Source organism: Rhamphochromis sp. 'chilingali' (assembly GCF_963969265.1).
Source record: "Rhamphochromis sp. 'chilingali' genome assembly, chromosome: 3".
Classification (NCBI taxonomy): Eukaryota; Metazoa; Chordata; class Actinopteri; order Cichliformes; family Cichlidae; genus Rhamphochromis; species Rhamphochromis sp. 'chilingali'.
The window spans coordinates 46,443,484-46,464,375 of record NC_137931.1 but is presented as its reverse complement, the minus strand read 5'-3'; the positions used below and the strand labels follow the sequence as shown (position 1 = coordinate 46,464,375).

The window sequence follows — 20,892 nt, the reverse complement described above, 5'->3', positions numbered from 1 at the left end:
GCAACTGTGTGATGCTATCATGTATGAACCAAAAGCTGCGGGGAATATTTCCAGCATCTTGTTGAATCTATGCCACAAACAATTAAGACTGATTTGAAGGCAAAAAGGGGTCAAACCCAGTACCACCAAGGTGTACCTAATAAAGTGTCCAGTGAGTTTATATTGAATGGTTATATAATGCAATTTGAACAATGATTTCATATAACATAGAGATCACAGACAGCATCTCAGGAATATTCAGCTATGCTTTTTGGACTTCCTGTATCCTACAATAAAACACACCTACTGTCACACTCACACTATGACATGTATTTAGGCATCCAGTGAAAACTGATGATAAATTGTACACAATACTTTAAATTTGTAAAATAACACACAGTTAAAGAATAAAAATTAGTTAATTATTAGCTCAGATTCTTGCACTAACATGCTGCCTTATGGATGCATTGGGCATCCATTGTTGCAAGAATGTAAACTTTCAGAAATGACTTCTTGGCCTATAATCCGTCAAACATATGTCAAACATGCCTCTCGGGAATAACATCAATGCCTTTTGAGCCAGAAAGAACATTCCTATCACCAGGTAGAAGCTGCAGTCAGTTTTTGGAAAAGTGACTTAAGGGAGTGAAAAACTTAACAAAACAACATCGGAAGGCTGCGTCATTAAAAGGTTTTAAGTTGGGGCTTTTATTTGTAAGGTAAAGACCCTACAATGATAAAGAGAAAAGAGAGAAAACTGCACCCAATCAGATGAGCCCCTATGAGCACACGCTTTGGTGACAGTGCGAAGGAAAAACTCCCTTTTAACCGGAAGAAACGTCCAGCACAAGCAGGCTCAGGGCTGTGACGGGTCCCTGGTGAGGGGAGGGAGACAGGACAAAAGACAAGGTGTCGAACAAAGCCAGGGATTAATAACAAAATACAGAGGGGTGTATAAACACACAGGGCGGGGAGAAAAAACACTCATAGCATCATGGGAAGCCTCCAGCAGCCTAGGCCTTCTGCAGAATAACTGAGGGAGAATTCAGGGTCACCTGATGCAGCCCTAAATATATGCTTCATGAAAAATGTTTTTTTTAAGCCTAAGAGGGTGTCTGGTGCCCAAATCCAAACTGGGCTAAAGCTTAAGTCTCCCATTCTACTTTTAAATATCCTGGAACCACAAGTAAGCCAACAGTCTGAGAACAAAGCGCTCTACTGGGGTGATAAAGCGCTATAAGGAGGTGTGTGTGGTGGACCCAGGTGCGAACACAGGTGAGGAGACGGGAGTGAACTTAAACTGAAAGCGAGCCTTTATTTGGGCTGATATAGAGGGGAGTAGACAAAACATAACAGGGACAGAGAGGCAACTAACCAGAAACCTAAACTGGAAAAACACTAACACGACTGAAAGGGAAAACTATGATCACTGTGAACAGAATGCTGTGCAGATGCATGGAAACTGTGAACCAAATGGCGTGACGAAACAGACATGAACATGACCTGCACGGAACCTCATCGTGCGGCTGCATGAAAAACAACATAAACCAAATGGCAAACACGAACTGCACAGAATCCTGAAAAACACTTAACTTGACCAGAGGGAAGGTACACAGACTAAATACCCACAGGGGTGATCAGGGGAACACATGAGGAAGAACAGCTGCCACACATGAACCTAATGACAGGACAGGGGCACTAAATGCAATGAGCAAGAACACCAGAGCCTTTCAAAATAAAACAGGAAATATGGAGACAGACATGAACGAACTTGACAACAAGGACCACACAGACATGAAACATGACAGGTAGACAGTACAGGGGGAGATGCCAGAAACAACTAAGACACAAAGGACTAAACTGCAACTTAGAAATTAACTAGATGAGCTAAACTAGAAACCAAATTAATACAAAAGATACATAAAAACTCAAACACTGGGTCACACGACCCAGTACCGTGACATTAAGGTCTGTAACATAAGTACACACAGATTTAACTGATCTCAAATCAAGAGCAGGACCACAACAGCTGGGAGCCCCCAAATATCTGAATATGGAAACATAAATCTGTCTGGTTATCAGTGAGAGCATTAGAACACACACACACACACACACACACACACACACACACACACACACACACACACACACACACACACACACCCTGGCACTAGGACCCAGCAGGTGCAGCCCCGTTATTTTAGAGCTCCGTGGCACGGTTCCGTCGGCAGAGCGCCGGATCCACAGCACACACCGCGGCAGCGTCCTCTGGGCTCAGGACGCAGAGTGAGCGGAGGCTCGCCACCACACTGTGCGCGTTCAAGAGGGAACAACCGCAAGTTATTACTGGTTCAAGGTTGGCGATTTCCCGCATTTGTTTCATTGTTTTTTGCTACTATTTGTTATTTAATGAGTAAGATACTTTAGACATGGCTTCATCCGTGAGCGGCACAGAGGAGGTGCGGGTGACGGCGTTGACGCCCCTGAAGTTGGTGGGACTTGTGTGCGTCTTTCTCGCTCTCTGCCTGGATGTCGGTGCCATGTTGAGCCCGGCGTGGGTCACCGCGGATGATCAGTACTCCCTGTCCTTGTGGGCGTCTTGCTGGAAGCCCGTCAGCTCCGAGGATTGGTCCTGCAACAGCACGCTGGCCACGGGTGAGAAAGACGCTCATGTGCCCGCACAGACACGCTTAACACTGGCGGCTGCTGGCGTGACGTGCCACCATGTTGGCTGAAAGTTTTAAACCAGTTGGGTGTTGTAGTTTTAAGGGATGCTTCACCTTCGAAATCGCAGGGTTGTGGGCGCAGACAGACACCTACATTCATATTCAAATGAAGTGCGATGCACAGCTCTCAGGGATAACAAAGGGTCCCCGCGGAGAGTGCGCTGCTGAACCAATCTGTTCTGTGGGTGAGAATTATAAAACATCACCCCAGAGAGTGCTAGATGTTAATTACTTTATAATTAGCTATTGCCTGTTTAATTTAAAGTGCCGACATTTTCTGCATGAAATAGGATCTAGAACGGTGTGTTGCGCACTGCTGTCCAATTGGGAAATAATCGAGTACAGGAAAAAGTGAAGTCTCACAAGTCTGATGAATAAGACGCGTTGGTTTCTTTCTAGGCCGTTTGACTCTTTTTTGCTTAAAGCGTTTGCTCAGTGCGCCACAGAATGATGTGGGAATGTTGCCTCGCCAGGAGCGGTCCAGCTGGGGTTTCATTTGGCCTTTTGTTGCGATCAAAATGAGCCTTTGTGTGGGTTTCTTCACCGGCCAAGGAGCAGGGGCAGCTCAGAGCAGAGAACTCCCCCGAGATCCAGATGCCTGCAGATTAGTAACCAGGGAAACAAGCTGAAACACTCCAGAAATTTTCTCTATTAGGGAAAAAAAATTATTTATGGAGTCCCCTCACTTAGCTTTTTTTTCTAGAAGCATTTCATATTTCCATCATAGCTACTAATCCACCGAGAGAAAGGAAGAGAGAAGCTGGCTGAACTCTCAGAAAATTGATCCTATCGCTAGTTGAGTGTTTGTAGCGCTGTGCAAAATATCTACTGCATATGTAAAGCAGTGCAACAGCCCTTTATGACATTTCTAACGCACTGGCAGGCTTTCAAGCCACAGTTTGTAGATGACGATCCATCTTGCAACACAATAAAAGCAAAAAAATGTCGAAACTGATCGCACAGAGAAGGTTTGTCATTTTAATTTTCTTGTAAATGTGCCTAAAGCTTACACGGGTTTATCCTGCTGTATCCCTGAGCAGACTGTCTAACATTTCCTGTCTGTGTTTCTGCTGTCTCTGAGCGGCTCCTGCGTGCTGACTGGTGAATTGCATTTTTGTTAGACTGACAAAATGTTTTCTTTCTGTCTGAGATGAGTAACTGCGGGCCACTCTGGCCCCATTCCTCCTCTGTCAGCGCAGACAAAGTGCACTTTGGTGCCATATAAAGACACGTAGTCTCCGTGTCAGCTCCCAGCAGCAGCAGCATACCACAGTAAATGCACACAGTGAACTTCCCATTTCCTCAGGCTCGTGCTTGGCTAGGGCTTATTGATTTGAATCCCAGTAATCAGTTTCTAACCACCCCCTCCCCTCATCAACCCGCGATATTTCCTTGGTGTCATGCTTCGGGCATTAAATAGATCCTGTTAGTCTGAAACAGCAGCTCAGATGTTTTGAACTTGTTCTGCACAAAGTTCTCTTTAAACCGTAATAATGTGCTGTAAGGTAGACATCAAGTATGGCCTCATTACGTGCTCTAGTGTTTGTGCAGATGCATATAGGTTATCCTGTCTGCGTGTTTCTCTCTCAGACAGACACGCACACACATGTAGTCAGGAGCTGCCGGTGGTCAAGTATAAATGCTACAGACTCCACATAGAGCCAGGAATGCAGCAGCAGCAGTGTGTTCATGCCAGGGTGGTGCGAGATCAGGATATCAATGTGGAGCCAGAGTGTGAGCACGTCCAGCTCAGTGAGATGCAGTGATGGCAAAGCGTATTAATAATGTAATATGTTAGCTATCCCATTCTGGGGGCCTGCTTCCTCTTTACGGGAGGTCACAGAACTGTGCAGGCCACATACCGGCTCTGTGGGACAGAGCCTCAGCTCAGCGACACAGAGGACACGAACCTGGAGCCTCCGATTGAAGATGGTGCTTCTTCAAACAGGCTTTCATCCTGCTGCCTTGAGAGAGTGAGGCTGAGATTGTGTGACAGTGCGAGAGAGAGAGACACTCGAGGCACTTCTGTGACACAGATCTTCCACAGTTGTCTGAGACAAAGCAACTGAATCGGGGGCCTTGAAGGATTTATTTGCTTAACACTTCAGCAGTTCCTGACATCCGTACAGAGGACCATAATTAATGCTCAGATTGGATCTTGTGTACTGTATCTCCTTTTCCATCTGTTATCGTGCGGGGCTCAGATTAATAGTTTGGCACTTCCTGCTCGTCAAAGCCTTTAAGCACCCTAACTCTGGCTGTGTCTCTCGCACAGCGAACAGGATCCGTTCCAATTCTGAGATGAGATGACTTTCTGCATCCTGCTGTTTTCATGATAAAGTTGCGCGCCGGCTGGGCTGCGGGCACCAAAATGACCCAGGAAAGATACAGTATCTCAACAGTGATGGGTCTGTGACAGCTGCGGGTCAAGTCAGTGTAACCCTCCCTCTTTGCTGAGAGGCAGCAGCAGCGAGGGGGTCGCTGTGGTTGTGAAAGCAGGGAGGCTGAAGGAAAAGTGGTGCTCTGCTTTTTGTGGGCTCGCTCCAGCATCCTGTGGTGACAGGACCCATTTTTTAAACTCTAAATCCTGAGCCATATTTGGTCAGAAGTGGTTGATGTTTGTTTATATTTGAGCGGCTTGGCCCCTCCAATAAAATTTCCCTCCAACAAGAGTGGGAACTGTATTTTAAGCAGCTTATGTTCCGTCACTTTCTTCTGCTGTTTTAATGATTTTCTGCCTCAGCAGAGAGGAAGTATTCTCAGCCATGCTTAATCTTTTTTTATTTCCCAGACTCCGTAATAAACAATACCTCGTACACGTACTAAAAACAGACTAAATAAACTTTAGTCAGTCACTGTAAACTTTTCCACACTCTGTAATACTGAGCCGCGTATACAGAGCCCAATCCCCTTTATGCTTTGATGTTTACCTTTTTCCACCCACCGTACTTTAAATGATTTCCTCCTGTGTAATCAAATGCTTCATCATAATATCCTCCTCCTGTTTACATGCAGACCTCCTGTTTCCGCAAGTAAACAGTAAAGCAATGAAAGAGACCCCTAATCTCTAAACAATAACGTATATTGTCTCTCAACAGTCAGTTGGTGTCCCGTGGCTAATTTAGACTAAGAAAAACTGTTTTCTCAAGAAAAAGGCAAGGCATCTAAAAAAGAAGAAGAAGCCTACGATCGTATTTTTCTGCCTTTCACAGCTGCGTCTGTTTGGGGCAGACAGCTATTTCCACTCAAGTGTGGATGGGATGCTGAGGATGCTGCTGAGCAGTCATCAGCCGACAGGGATATACTCATTGTCAGAGTCACCTTTCTGCTCCATTGGGATCCATTACTGGACTGTTGGAAATGTGCACGTGTAACCAGGCGCGTGTTCGTGCCAGAAAAAGGGCTGTGCTCAGTTTGAGGGTTTGCATTCCTCATCTGCACCCCGCCAACGGGTCCCCGGTGGCTCAGAAATGTTCCGAGCCATCGCCGCCATCGCTCAGCCTCCGAACCACAAATAGTTTGTGTTTACACTGTGGCAATTCACCACCAGTGTTATTTACTTTTGAGGGACTGAGTATTGCACTGTTACTGTGGCTAACCACTGCAGCCTGTGACCTATTCTGCTGCCTCTGTCTTCTTCCCTTTATCCGTCCTCATCTTGTCTCTCCGCTTCCCCCCTCCTGTCAGCAGCGCCGACACGGCTCTCCAGAGTAACCTTTTTTTAGCTACCTGTGTCACTCTCTGTTTCAGTGTGATTTCACGGTTTTCCTCCCTCCCCCTCTCCCTCCTCTCTGCCCCTGTGTTTGTGCTCGTCTCAGACTGGCAGATCGCCACCCTGGCTCTGCTGTTGGGGGGAGCAGCCCTCACGCTGCTCGCCTTCCTCGTGGCGCTGTTCTCCCTGTGCTTTGGCTCCAGGAGTCGCTGCTACAAGCCTGTGGCCGTCATGCTTTTCTCTGCAGGTATGTAAAGAAAATACATTTTCATCGAATGTGCACAGGAAGACCCCAACTTTAATGATGCATCTTGCGTCTGAACTGTCTGTTTTTCTTGCAGTTGTGCTCCAAGTGTGCAGCTTGGTTCTCTTCCCCATCAAGTTCATAGAGACGGTCAGTCTGAGGATCTACCATGAATTTAACTGGGGCTACGGCCTGGCATGGGGATCCACCATCTTCTCTTTCGGAGGCGCCCTCCTCTACTGCCTCAACCCCAAAAACTATGAAGACTACTACTGAAAAGACAAGAGGAGAAACCTGGGACCTCACCCAGCTAGTGTCCACATTAGTAATAGCACCTCTGTTACACATCGCACAACCAGACCAGAAATAGGAAAAAAAATGCTCATTAAAAATTTCAGGACTGGAAAGGAGCTCTTGTATTTGATACTGTGAACTTGTCTGAAATGCTGTCCTTGCTCATTGGACTGAAGCCCTGAGGTCTCTTAGGAGGGTTGGCAGCGAATCCAGTCATATAAAGAAGCGAGGCACTTTCATTTGGGAGCGAATGCCACCGGTCAGATAATCCTGCGTCCCCTTTAAGTGTAACTCCAGTAGGTCTTAGTTCTGGACACAAGGTGTGTTGTGAACAGATGGATTCGCTGGCCCCATACCCGGAGGAATTGATGGACTAATTAGCCAATCAGAGAAGAGAAGGAGATGTAGAGAGGAAGACATTCTTTTGAAGTGATATCCTGAGGATGACAAACTGAGGAGGCACACCTAAAGAATGCAACATGCCACATTTCCCCAGAGACGCAACAATAACTGGAGGCTGGCCAAGCTTTCTTCTGCTGCCAGCAGACTTTAATATATCGGAGAAAGCATGTCACGGAGCTCCCTGGACTCACTGCATTTGTCCTGTCCTGCTTGTGTCTATTATAACTGGGTCAATAAACAAACAGAAGCTACCTAAGACAGCTAACACCTTCCAAACGGGTGGAAGTAACACAATCCTAGTTAATGACTCACGAGTGTCTTCTACACAAAACCTGATTTACAAGATGCGATCAAGAAGTTCTGAGAACAAAACTATAAAAAAAATCCAAAGCATTGCCTGAATTTAATTTGGTCATCTAACGTTCAAAGTTACCTTTTACCCGCGACACGCCCACAAAGCTTCCAGCACAGCTGTTATTTTTAGATCGCTCCCTGGAATTCCAAGTATCCATGACCACAGACTGCAAACATTAGCTTCTGTTTTCTTCCTGTTAAAAGGGAGTTTTTCCTTCCCACTGTTGCCAAAGTGCTGCTCATAGGGGGTCATATGATTGTTGGGTTTTTCTCTGTATCTATGAAGCGCCTTGAGGCGACTTATGTTGGGATTTGGCGCTATATAAATAAAATTGAATTGAATTGTTTGAACCTGAGCCCTCCGTAGGGAGGACAGCCGCTGGTTTAAGATGTCCAGCTACAGGAGTCGAGCTGAAGAGGTTCCTCAGCATTTCCCAGGATAAACTGGAGGAGGTGGCTGGGCTGTGGAGGTCTGGGCATCCTTGCTTAGGCTGCTGCCCGGCCCCGGATCATAGCTTTTACACTATGGAAGATCCAGCATCAGTGTCAGAGGGCGATCTAAAAGTAGCGGCCGATCGTGAGATCACCTGAAGTCTTGGCTTTAGTAAACCTGCTGTGAGAACCTTTCAAATACCCCCAGTCATACCTTCTTTTTCAGGAAACTGCATCATAAATAAAATAATAAAGCTTGTTAGTTACAAGCACAGCAGTAGGAAGGTAGAGGGCAAATGACCACGTCTGCTGAGCGAGTGTGCATGATCATACCACCCAGCATGTGCTCACAGACCTACCCGTGTGATGCCTCCTTATCTTCCCTCTCAGTAGGAAATGAAACGCTCTCAACAGGCACCATTAAAAATACATCTGCTTCCCTAGACTGTAGCTGAAAAAGGCAACAGACTCGGTTTTAGCGTCTGAGCGAAGGTGCACGCCAGAGTGAGACGTGCTGTGTACGAGTGAAACGAGGACCGCGAGGTAGACGACCTACGGCGGCGTGCTGTGGTAACGGGCGTCTTCTTAAAGCTCCTTTATAGCGTTCATGAACTCCCTCCTGCAACATCAAAGTAAATGAATGTGTGCATGCATTTACAATTCCCACTGGTCTGATAAACACAATAAACATGTAGTAGAAAATAAATCAATCGTGCGTGTTTCATTTGGGAAGGAGAGAAACTCTGCACCTGCGCAGGATCAAGTCACATAGAATCAGCTCTTTTATTAAGTACAGCAAGTTGAGGCATTTGCACAGGAAATCAACATCTGTTGAACACATAATACAGGGTGGTAATAATATGCATAAAAGTACCAGGAACATACTCGTATGCAAGTGTCTTTAGTGTTCTTTCAGTGAGCTCTCATACAGAGCCAGATACAGTGTAAAGTCTACATTTCGCATTAGTCACAACTTATATACTCATTGCTTTCATTGTTCCACTGTCAGAATGGGGGAGCTGGAGGTCCTGGATAAAACAAGTGTCTCCATTTGTACTTCGGGAATGGGCACAGTGTAAACAGGGCAGTCATTAGTTCTGCATGGAATGGTCGCCAGGTAAACCACAGCTCCTCCTCCTCAATCCTTAAAGCGCTCTGACATCTCTGAAGCCTGCTGCGCCCGCCGTCTGAGCCGCAGTATGCTCTTACATGTCTGCCGCCGGAAGCTCCAGCCCTCCGTGGTCATTATCCATCAAAGAAAACAAAGGTCAAAGTGCACAGGAGTAGGGGACCAGAGCAGGACGAGAGGGATAAGTGGCTCTTCCTCAGCAGGTAGGAGGGGACGTATACTGATTGATGGGATGAGACCTCTACACAGATTCTGCAGACTGTAGAGGGGCGGGGCTTATAGTATCCAGGGATTTGCAAGGGATGAGGCAGGAGTGGAGATACAGCACAGTGCGTAAGCTCAGGTGTAGCGTGGCATCTCGCACTGTTCACAGCGGTTTAGTGCAGGGTGGTTGAGGAAGGTGCAGCTTTCACAGTTCCACTGGGCGCCTTCAAAGTCCTCGTCCGTCTGGGGCACCCGCTTCGAGGCCTGTGTCCCTTCTGACAAAAAGAAAGAAGCTCATTCACGTGGTAAAACATGCGCATCAGTAATGAAAGGCTGCAACTCAGAGCTGCATTAAAACGAATGCAGGTAATCATTCAAATGGTAAAAATGGTAAATGGCCTGTATTTATATAGCGCTTTACTAGTCCCTAAGGACCCCAAAGTGCTTTACATATCCAGTCATCCACCCATTCACACACACATTCACACACTGGTGATGGCAGCTACATCGTAGCCACAGCCACCCTGGGGCGCACTGACAGAGGCGAGGCTGCCGGACACTGGCGCCACCGGGCCCTCTGATCACCACCAGCAGGCAACGGGTGAAGTGTCTCGCCCAAGGACACAACGACCGAGACTGTCCAAGCCGGGGCTCGAACCGGCAACTGTCCGATTACAAGGCGACCTCCCAACTCTTGAGCCACGATCGCCCAAGGGTGAAACCTGACAGAAACATGCATTTACTAAACCGCAGAGCGAATCTTACATCTCTGTCCGAGGTCCTGCTACACTCAGCAGCTGAGCAACAGGTGCATCGTCTGGCCCTGAAGGTTTTTCTCTACATCAGATATTATGATGCTAGATGAACTGCTTCTCATACAGCACCTTCCTACTCTACTCCTTTTGTCTACGCTAAACTATCATTTTATCGAATGTGAGTGAAGCAGCTCTGGGATCAGTATCTGCTATCAAACTGGAGAAGCTAAGAAACCACCAACTTTCCAATTAGTGGATGTCCTGCACTACAGCCAGTTCTACTTTTGGGTGGGTAGTGTGGGAAGTGCCGCATGTTTGTTTTGGCCAACTTTAACTCCAGATGCTCGAAAGGGTTTCAGTGAGGCGATCGTGTAAGCTGTGGGGCCACCACAGCACCTTAGAAAAGCTACACAGCATTTTAATTTCACAACAGTGAAATCAGATTTTTATCCACTAAAGTTCAGTTGAGTCTGATATAATGTCGACACGTTGCCTAGCAACTAAGTAACCTAAACTGACCTGATTTTAACGTTTATCTTCCTAAAATCCTTTTTTATAAAAGACTTTTGTTTTAATCTTAAGGCAACAAAAACTCGTTTATAGTTGAATTACACACCTATCGCATCACGATGCTGCCGAGCAACCACATGTTTAAACGGACACATTTTTATGCATCTGCAGCACTTTATAAAAAGCTCTGTGTCATTTAATTTCACAGCTGTCAGCATGAACAGACCAAACAGTAAGAATTAAGACCAAAGTGAGACAAAGATCTGAATGAAGCCTCAAATCTGCACCTTGGTAAAATATTAAAATGTCTCTGACTTCTGCAGAAGTGCTTACCTTTCTTTCCAGATGTGGGTGGCACCACAGGACCAGGCTGAATATTGTCATAAAAGTTGTTCATTGCTTTGGGGTCAAACTTCCCTGCAGAGATCAGACAGAAAGCTTTAGTTTGTTTTAAAGAGAGCCTGTTTCAGCCAGAACTGTCCCAACAGGCAACGACAGACAGAGGCAGCTGTCACAAAGACTCAGTTTACTCAACAACTTGTCGGCCAATCAAACACCTGGAAGAAGACGAGCATCGTGCAGGCCTACTTGAAACGTCTTATCCTACTTTGGGAGCATCAAGTAATTGTTGCTTTAACTGTTTGATGACAAATAATTAAGTGTTTTATCATCTATAGGAAAATATTTTTTCTCAAAGATTTTTATATTAAATTGAAGCAAAGAAAAACAGACACACACAGAATCGTTAAACAACAAACAAGCAGGCTTCACAACGATTGTTTGAACTGAAATAATAGATTACAGATTAATGACACATTCACACATGTTGTGATTGCTTTTATCAGGCTGGTGAGACGTTTACTTAAATAACTGTTGGATTTTCTCTGTAAGCAAAGTCCTCGAGTTTGTAGAAGAAAGTTGTAAACAAGTTTTATGTAAAATGTTTGCGTGTTGTCAAATTAATTTTACCTTTAACAGCTACCATTTCAGGACAACAAGAATCTCACGATGTGACATGAATAACATGAGGCCACATCTCACAGGCACACGAGCTTATCTTGAATTAACGGCACTGATAATCTTGTCTTTGTTAGAAAATTAGGTATCAGACTCCTAACGGTGCTGGCACAGGTGAACACGAGCACTGTGATTTGCTGCCATCCTGTTGAACGAAACGTCTGATCGCACAGGCCAACATTTATGTCACATCCACAGACACACAATGTGCCATGGAGTGTGTTGTGGCAGCATCGAGTTGTGGGGCTGCTCTCTGCAGCACATCTTGCAAAGCAGAGGGTCAGACGAACACAGCCAAATGAATCCTGAAGGAAACGGTCCCTGAGAGTGTGCTGCTTCCATCATCATCATCACTCCTGCTAAACAGATAAAGGATTGGAACTAATGTCCACACGCTGTGTTGTAGGCCAAGTGTTTCAACTGCAGAATCAACAAGAATCATGTGCCAGCGAAATACTACGCAGGGCCCAGAGTGGAGGTCGAGCACAGATCAGCCCGAGGCCTGCAACGCACCGGCCAGTCATTTCACAAGCCTGCATCTGCATGCGCTGCAGCGGATACTCGTCCATCATTCTGGACCCGACACCGTCTGCTTCAGGCCTCGGCTCTTTCAAGATCAGTGCTTTCAAATAAATCAGAGACACTTCAAAGCTTTGTGTGGGAATGCATTTGTGTGCGAGTGATGCGTACATACCTCTAGACTGCAGTAGATCTGTTTCCTTCAGTGTACAGTCAATATCAATTTGAAGCTGTCGGTTCTGACTGCGTAGTCGGGTCATCTCCTCAGGCTGCAGACAGTAAGCACACGAGCCGGTCTGATTAGCCCACTCCCACACTCGCACTCCACTTTCATATGTATTAGCAGTGAAATCAAACCAGTCTTAACACCAGCTTGACCGTCTCAGTGATTTTCTAATACTCCTTAAATATGGTGTTTTTACAGGCAACATATCACCACAAAGTGGTGGCAATATACCTTAACACCACAAAAAGCCATTCACTGCAGGTGTTGGACCGGTGAGGCGTGTGCAGCGGGTGAGATTAGATAATACTGCACAAACAGGACAAACATGCACAGACAAGTCCTTCAGCACATCAACGAAAATGAAGTCAAGTGAAAACTCTGCAAGGTAAGCAGCAGCCACGAAGGTCTTGGGAGAATAATCAAGCAGTTCCCAGTGAATAAAATAATAATCAATAAAATCAGTGATCATTTCACAGCTTGCCTTTATAGCTTTGGTCAGTGAAGCAGCACACAAAGACTGACATGTAAGACAAGCACACGTTCAGGCCTTACTCGGGGGATAAGACTGGTGGAGTTGACTCGTCGGAAGCGTCTTTGAAGGGCATCGTATTCCATGTTGTTGACGTCACCCTTCAGCTGCTCGAGTTTCTGCTGCTCCAGCCGCAGCTCCTTCATCAGACGCTCCATCCTCGCCCGCTGGTGGAGCAGGAGAGCTGAAGGGAAACGCACCAAACACAAAAAGGCTTTTTTTAAAAAGAAAAGAAAAGCTGCAATGCTCTGCTGCGACTCCAATCTGCTATAAGCCTGAAAGTGGTGCAGGTAGAGGGCGTGGGGAAGACTACAATCACATGAAAGCAGTGTCATGTGTACTTAACACGTGCAAAAGACCAACATGCAGCCTTAAATTAAAAAAAGAAAAGAAAAAGGCTGACAATCACCTTTTCTCATCACAACACGCAGACAACCAAACATACTTAAAGATGACAATCAAGCACAAAGCAGTAAAAAAATATCACAAGGCTGAAGGTGCAGCTGCAACCACACTGTCCAAACAATGAGCAGCAGAAGTTGTCACGCTGCTTAATAAACCCATGACAGGCGAGATCTTAAGTATTGCAAAGCATAACATATATAAAATGATATGAATATTGAAATATACGATTTTGATGGACAAACCAAAACAAGAAGCCCTTACCTTGCGTGTAGGCATAGTCATCAGAGCCCGAGCTGGAACGTCTGGGCATTGGCTGAAACTGACTGGTGATAGTCCCCGGTAGAGCGGAGATGGGCAGGATGGGTGCAGGGGCGGCGTTGTGCGCCCCTTGGTCTACTATGTTGAGAATAGGCTCGGCTTCAGTGACGGGTGGTGAGCTCGGGGGCCTCTGAGCCTGGCCTCCTGGGGACACTTTGATTTTGAACGTATAGGCTGACTGCCCCGGTTGAGGGGACGAGGCGGGCCGAGGTCTTCCCTGCATGTACACCCCAGGGTGGTACGACTGCGGACCTGCACTCATTGCAATGCCCCTCGAAGGGGAGCTGGGCGAAGAACTGGTAGACATGTAAAGTTGTCCCTGGGGGTGAGGAGTGTGCACAGGTGAATTGCTGCGAGGCCGCGGACCCTCCAGAGTAATCTCTATCTGGTTCTTAAGGAGGTTCTTTGTTTGGTACGGCCTGTAAACAGGAGGCTGTTGCTGGGGCGGCTGCTGGTGATGGTAGGGCATGCTGGGAAGAGTTGGGGAGCTAATAGGGAGGAAGACATACTGCTGGTGCTGGTGCTGGGGTTGCAGCTGGGGTTGCAGCTGGGGTTGCGGTTGGGGCTGCGCCTGGACCTGATGCTGTGGGGAGCTGTAAGGTGAGCCGTATGTGGGAGTGCTGTAAGGGGACTGCTGATGTTGATAGACAGGTGCACCTGAGGAGGACCAGGGTGCTGGCTGCGGGCTTTGAGATGGCGAGGGTCGAATGTACAGGCTTGGGTTGGTGTTGTTTGCGTAGTGTCCAGGAGGGATCTGCAGAGCTTGTGGGACGTTGGGTATGCTTTGCGAAAGAGTGACTGTTATAGGGTTCATGGTGTAATGTGAAACAGAAGAGTATGTGGGAGACATGCCTGGCATTGTGGGTGGAGGGGTGGGAGTACTGGCCGAGCGGCTCTGATCATTCATGAAAAAAGGATTGTATCCAGGGGAAGGAGCCATGGCGGCAGGGGCTGACAGCGGTTCGGGGTAGTTGGGTCGCTGCGGATCGATGTGACTGTCACTGGTGCTGTGCACTAGGGAGCGCCCTACTCCTCCTGCTCCTCCATTTGATTTGCTTGCATCTGAACCTGGGTAGCCCAAGCTAATGTGTAGCATGTGATTTCGGTTCAGCCGCCCCTCCTCTGGACTGGGATGGAAATCACCATACAGGTATCTGTTACTCTCCTGAGCCAGCAGATGGCAGCAGAGATCCAGGTTATTGTTGTTCTGAGGCAGAAAGGAGTGTGATTAATAGGTATCATGTTCTGATCATAAATATCTTCTGCAATGTTTTTACGATGCAAGAATTAGTGCAAACACATGATGCACTAATACATATATTATAACAAGTCTCAATCCAAATAGCAGCTTTCAATATGTACCTGCAGAAGGCACTGTGACACTACCCCCTCTGGGATCTCTGGGAAACGCTGCTTGAGGTCCTGCAGGATGTGGTAGTCGAGCTGAGAGCCTCCCTGCGCCATCCTGAGCCAAAACAGAGAGTCAACGAGCCCAGAGCTGCAAATGTCGAAATAACCGATCTCGTCTCATCCCCTGATGACAAACAAAGCAAACAAATAATTGAACGTGGAAATTCCTGCAATGATCCCATCAGGACTGTCGGCCTGCCAAATGACAGTCACACACCCTATGTGTCAGCAGTAATCTTAACGCACGTATCAATTAAACAGTCACTGTGCGGCATGTCATGTTGCTTATTTAACCGAATACAGTTAATCCGTGAATGGAAGACACAGACTAAACGAAAACATGGATTATTGTGCCATTTATTCCCATTAGCACACGCGTGCTAAGTAAGGAGGTGGCTGTCAGTCTGTTGTTTGTTTGCCATACTGTTGCACCAAGCAACGACGACATACCAATGCTAGCTAGCAGGCTAGTTATCAGCATCAATTAGCCTCCGTACATCACTCACATAAACAACCGCACCTGTGCACCCTAAAAGACAATCATGCCACTCCTGGAAGACGCTCCGATGTCACCTGTCACTAACGCAGCGTCATAAACCCCTAAACCAACAATGCGTTTAAACCAGGCTAACTTAATTCAACAGCCTGTCAGCTAAATATGCTAATGCTAACCCTAGCTCGGTCCGGCTGGCTGGTCAGCTGCTGTCACAAGCCCGGGTGTTGATGGATTAGCTAGCTAACTATGCTAAAGCCAGCCAACGTTAGCCACTAAAACGGCTCCATGGCTCTTACCACACGTTAAGAGTCCCCTTCATGTCTCGGGCTGTAGCGGAGTCCCGAGGGATAGCTGTGATACTTCTGAAAAGGTGCGCCGACGTTTCCCGGTTCTTTGTTTGGGCTAAATAACTTATGCTTTTGCATTCCAGCGTCAGGCCCGTGCCGCTGAAGTGCAGAAGTACTAACAGATCAGCCCGTCTATCGCGATAATGTCAGATTTTCCCGGACCAGGAAGTTGTTTATTCGACGTGATGGGCGCTGTCAATAGTGCGCATGTGTGGAGCGCGCGCGCTAAACTGCTTTCAGTATTTTGTCTCGGCACAGGGGCACAAATGCTTGTGAATAACAATGTATTTCCTGTAAATACTGAGCCAGTCCCCCCCGACACACACACACACACACACACACACACACACACACACACACACACACACACATACATTTTCATACAGATATATAAATAGATTCTATCTTTTTATTTTTATTTTTTACATATTTGTCACACTCAGGCAAATAACAATAGACAGTTTAAATTATTACGGGAAAAAAAGCCATCCAAACCTACCTGGCCCTGTGTCAAAAAGCTTTCCACACAGGGCTAAAACAATGTCTAAGAACTGCAGGCCTCACCTGTTAAGTTATTGTTAGTGTTGATGATTCAACAATAAGGAAGACAGAGTGGGCAAAAACGGAAAGAGCCACTATTAACCAAAAAGAAGACAAAGGCTCGTCTCACATTTTCCAAAAAAAAAACATCTTGATGATCCCCAAGACTCTTGGAAAAATAATCTGCGGACTGACGAGACAAAAACTGAGCTTTTTGGAAGGTTTTTCATAAACAGACCATCGTAGCTAGTCTGTTAGTATGATGGTCTGAGCTGCTTTGCTGCTTCAGGACCTGGACGACTGCACACTGTAATTGATGGAATCGTGACTTCTGCTCTCTATTAGAATATCCAGCCATCAGCTCATGCCCAGAAGGTTTAGTGAGACCTTCTATGATGTATAGTTCAGAGATGGCAGCACTGACAACAAGACAGAAGAAGGAGCTGGAGGTGGCAGAGTTAAAGATTTTTGGCCTGAGGGACCAGAACGGACAAGATTAGAAATGAGTACATCAGAGTGGAAGCTCAGGATGACCAGCTTGGAGACAAAATGAGAAAGGAAAAGCTGAGATGGTCTGGACATGTGCAGAGGAGGGACAATGGATACGTTGGAGAAAGGATCTTGAATATGGAGCTGCCAGGCAGCAGGAAAAGAGAAAGACCATAGAGAAGATTCATGGATGTACTGAAGCAGAGCAGGCAGAGGGTTGATGTGTTGGAACCCAAAAGAAGAAGATACTTTAACTCTGGAAGCTGAAAACATGTCAGATGTCACATTTTAGTGAAATAAAGGTAGGTGGGGTATAAGAAAATTGTACTTTTTTCTACAAAAATCACACACACGCACACACACACACAAACATATATTTGTCATCATTTTATGACAACAAACATCACATTCATTTAACTTATTTTCAATCGATATTTCCACTAGTCCACACCCACACGTCCACTGGCTCTGTGCCCAGCAGCGCCCAGCCCACAGTCTGAAATCCACTGTTTATGATTAATGTTTGACTTTCTTACAGCACTACCAATAAAGCATAAACACACCTGTAGACACATGTTTCACAACATTATGGAAATAAAAGAAACAAGGGTGTTAGTATTCAAAGCTCAAATAAAGTAACAAAAAACCCCAAAATTCAGCAACAGTCAAAGAAAATCTTAATGTTCTCTCCATAAAATCACTTAATTTCACATTTCAGTGAGACTGAAAGGCTCTGATTCTAAAGTGAAGTAACGTGTTTTGTTACTTAATAACTGGTTCAGCCACAGTGACACAAACCGACGACATCAATGCAAACACATACACACAGGCTTTTAATGAAGGGGCTTCAGGTCAACACATCATAATGAGTTTCTTAGTTTGCTCAGGTCGTTGAACAACCTTTAAACTGAAGCATAAAGACATCAAGTGCAGAATAATGAATATTTATAATTAGTCACCAGCTCACATGATATATTTCTTGCCTTTCATTTTACGGTCAGGACTGTTACAGGTATTTTCCCTTTGTTTCCACTAGGGGGCAGTGAGAGACGCTCATATTCTGCATCCACGCTGACAGGAAGGCGCCTCGATGAAGGTCCGGAAAAGAAAAATGTACACAAGGTTTAATTTGTTTAACAGCACAGGAGGATAAACCAGCTTTCCTCATGATTTCAGGTAATAAATGTACACAAGCCCCGGGCCATGAGACCAGCTGCTGACTGATGCACGATTACATATAAATCTGTCCTTGTTAATATTGTGTCCAGTCATGGGTAGTACCATAATAACCGTCCCTCGGAGGGCTGTCACCAAGCCAGTGGTGCAGAGTGGAAGCCAGTGCCTGTTATCAGATAACTGGAATATTTTAACTTTGGGCTGTTTTGAATCATTATTACGGAAATGTTCTAAGTCCCTACTTTAACACAGAAGAGCCAAATAAAACCACATTGATCTCATGTTTGTATGTAACATTAACCCAAATTAGTTATAATGTAGTTCAAGAGAGAAACTGTTAAAAAACAACAACAACAAAACAAACACGGATGCTAACAAGCATTCATTGTGATTATTTTGATTTAGACACACGGGGGCACGAGCTGAACAACAGTCTGCTTGTTCTTCTGAAAACAGCACAAACATCTGTTCATGTCTCAGCTGATGAAGGGTTGTTCTGTTCTTTCCGGACCACCTAATTTGATCTCATTTAACTATGTAGGCTGGAGAAAAGGCAGAGGCATCACAGAGTTCATGTCCTACAGTGCATTGCCAAGTCTGGCCAGAACACAGCAATTTCTTCTAAAAATGCAATCATCCAGCTCAACCTGCAGATTAGTACTGCTCTGGGCCCGAGCAGGCTGTTGCTCATGATCACACTTTGTTACTTTCCATTTGCCTTTTAACTGTTTCCAAAGCACAACTTTGTATCATGATTGCATGCCACTGGACTGGCCTGTCTGCTCAGGAGGGATTGCTTCACAGTCCGACATGGCTGAGCTTCATCATGACCAAGTGTCAGGAATATATTTTATATGAGGCGTGGATGGAAGAATCAGAGGGTCGCTGAAATGTGTTTTAACTGGTCCAAGTCCTGCTTGTGTGAATCAGCCTGTTTATAAGTGACTTAAATGAAAAGAGACATAAAAGATTTGATGAGTTTTTTTCCTTTTGCTGAGCTCATGAGCGTGTCACGTAGCGCCGGCCTTTTCTATTGACTGCTTGGTTATGTGGTTTGAAATTTGCTCATAAGTTATGTGTACCTTTGCTAGAGGTGTGGACAGGTGTGTCCATTCAGCAGCACATGGCGCAGTTTTGACCCGGTGAGCCACTTTACAGGGGTTTCAGCGTGGGGGCGCGGGCTGTACCACCATGAAATATCCACAGGGGAGTCTGAGTTGTTGTGCTGCAGCAGCTGATGCTAAGGCCCAGTCTGACTCAGGTTAGCTGTCCTTGCAGTGCTGATTAGTTTCCACAGCTGTGGTGCTATTTAAAGCAGTCCCCTTGTTGTCCCTAATACCCCACCGGACTCGGAAACAGAGGAGGACCACGACCCCAGTGCCCCGAGAGCTCACTGAACAGTACCCCTGACCAGCTAATGCTTTAATCTGGGCAGGAAGTTCATGTGATCATTCAAATGCAAACATCAGTCAAAGTCGAGACGCAGATACAACAATCCAAAGTTCGATGCCTGCTTGAAGACGTGTAGTGACCTTGGCAAACTCTCTGTGTTTATTATCTACACTGTGCACTTTTGATGAATTGTGTGCACCGAACGAGTTAACACAACAGCTTAGTCTTAATGTTGTTTCCTCAAAGGACTCCTCGAGCTTTCTTTCTTTTCCAGAGGCACTGTGACTCTCATGTTTCACTTAGAAGTGCAACACTAGCCCGAGTTTTAGCTCTTCAGTTTGGGAGGGGGGGGGTCCAAAATATCAACACCTCTCACATAGTCACAGTGTAATTGCTAGAATCATGAAGCTTTCCTACATTTTTGGCATGTCCAAAAAGTAGATATGACCAAAGCTTTGACAAATGAGCAGCATGATCAGCAGAGCCTTTTGTGCGCAGCCTCTCAAAAACTGTCTGCAACATTCCTGGGCCCGTATCCCTAAAGAATCTTTGTGCAAAAAGTGGCTCCTAGCGGCCAAATTCTAAGAAAATTCTCAGAGTCATGACGTTTTCTTAGAATTTCCCCTAAAAGTGACACGACAATCCCAGTTAATATAAAAGCTATTCCTCAAGATTCCTAACGCTTAAAAGGGCTCCTAAGGCAAGATCTGCTAAGAGCAGGGAAGAGGACTTTTAGTGGCTTAGGAGTTCCCCTAAGCAGCTGCACAAAATGGCCAACAGAAGAGGCAGGAGAGATGTCCTGCAAACACTGGATGACAGGGAATTATTGAGACGCTACAGATTGGATCGTGCAGGAATCATGTTTGTGGTGGATCTCCTTAGAGATGCAATTACTTCACCAACTCGACGCTACAACGCTATTACACCGGAGACGAAAGTAATCACAACCCCGAGGTATTTGGCAACTGGGAAAATGCAATAATGCAGCAGTGATGACTTGGGTCTGCAATCACAGACATTGCTAAAAGCTGAGCCGTGTTACCCTTGTTAAGACCACACTGGACTTGTAACGTTGTGATTTCTACTTCATTAAGGACAGCCTCTTGAGATAGGCCATCTTGTTTTCAACAGGGTCCATATGGGAGTGAAAGTACAAAATATGTCAGCTAGGATATTAATATGAGCAAATAAGACACGAATCATTATTTGAACAGGGTGTAATGAGTTTAAGTTTTCACATATTTTAGATTCTAATGGCTATAACCCCTACAGCTTACTATTCATTTT

At 45.8% G+C, this 20,892-nt stretch overlaps 2 protein-coding genes across 2 annotated transcripts; one reads left to right on the top strand and one right to left on the bottom strand.

The window, feature by feature from the left end:
• The first annotated feature begins 2,193 nt into the window (after nt 1–2,193).
• tmem47 (transmembrane protein 47) lies at nt 2,194–8,849 on the top strand. Its single transcript, XM_080879017.1, has 3 exons — nt 2,194–2,634; nt 6,524–6,664; nt 6,759–8,849. Exons 1-3 carry the CDS (start codon nt 2,409–2,411, stop codon nt 6,935–6,937), a joined length of 546 nt encoding a protein of 181 aa, XP_080735143.1. The 5' UTR covers nt 2,194–2,408; the 3' UTR covers nt 6,938–8,849.
• Nucleotides 8,850–8,902: 53 nt separating this feature from the next.
• Nucleotides 8,903–16,250, bottom strand: tab3 (TGF-beta activated kinase 1 (MAP3K7) binding protein 3). Its single transcript, XM_080877432.1, has 7 exons — nt 15,958–16,250; nt 15,118–15,289; nt 13,699–14,962; nt 13,056–13,216; nt 12,453–12,546; nt 11,075–11,158; nt 8,903–9,751 (listed from the first exon to the last, which is right to left on the bottom strand). The coding sequence occupies exons 2-7, from the start codon at nt 15,217–15,219 to the stop codon at nt 9,612–9,614; spliced, it is 1,845 nt and encodes a 614-aa protein (XP_080733558.1). The 5' UTR covers nt 15,220–15,289; nt 15,958–16,250; the 3' UTR covers nt 8,903–9,611.
• Nucleotides 16,251–20,892: the final 4,642 nt, after the last annotated feature.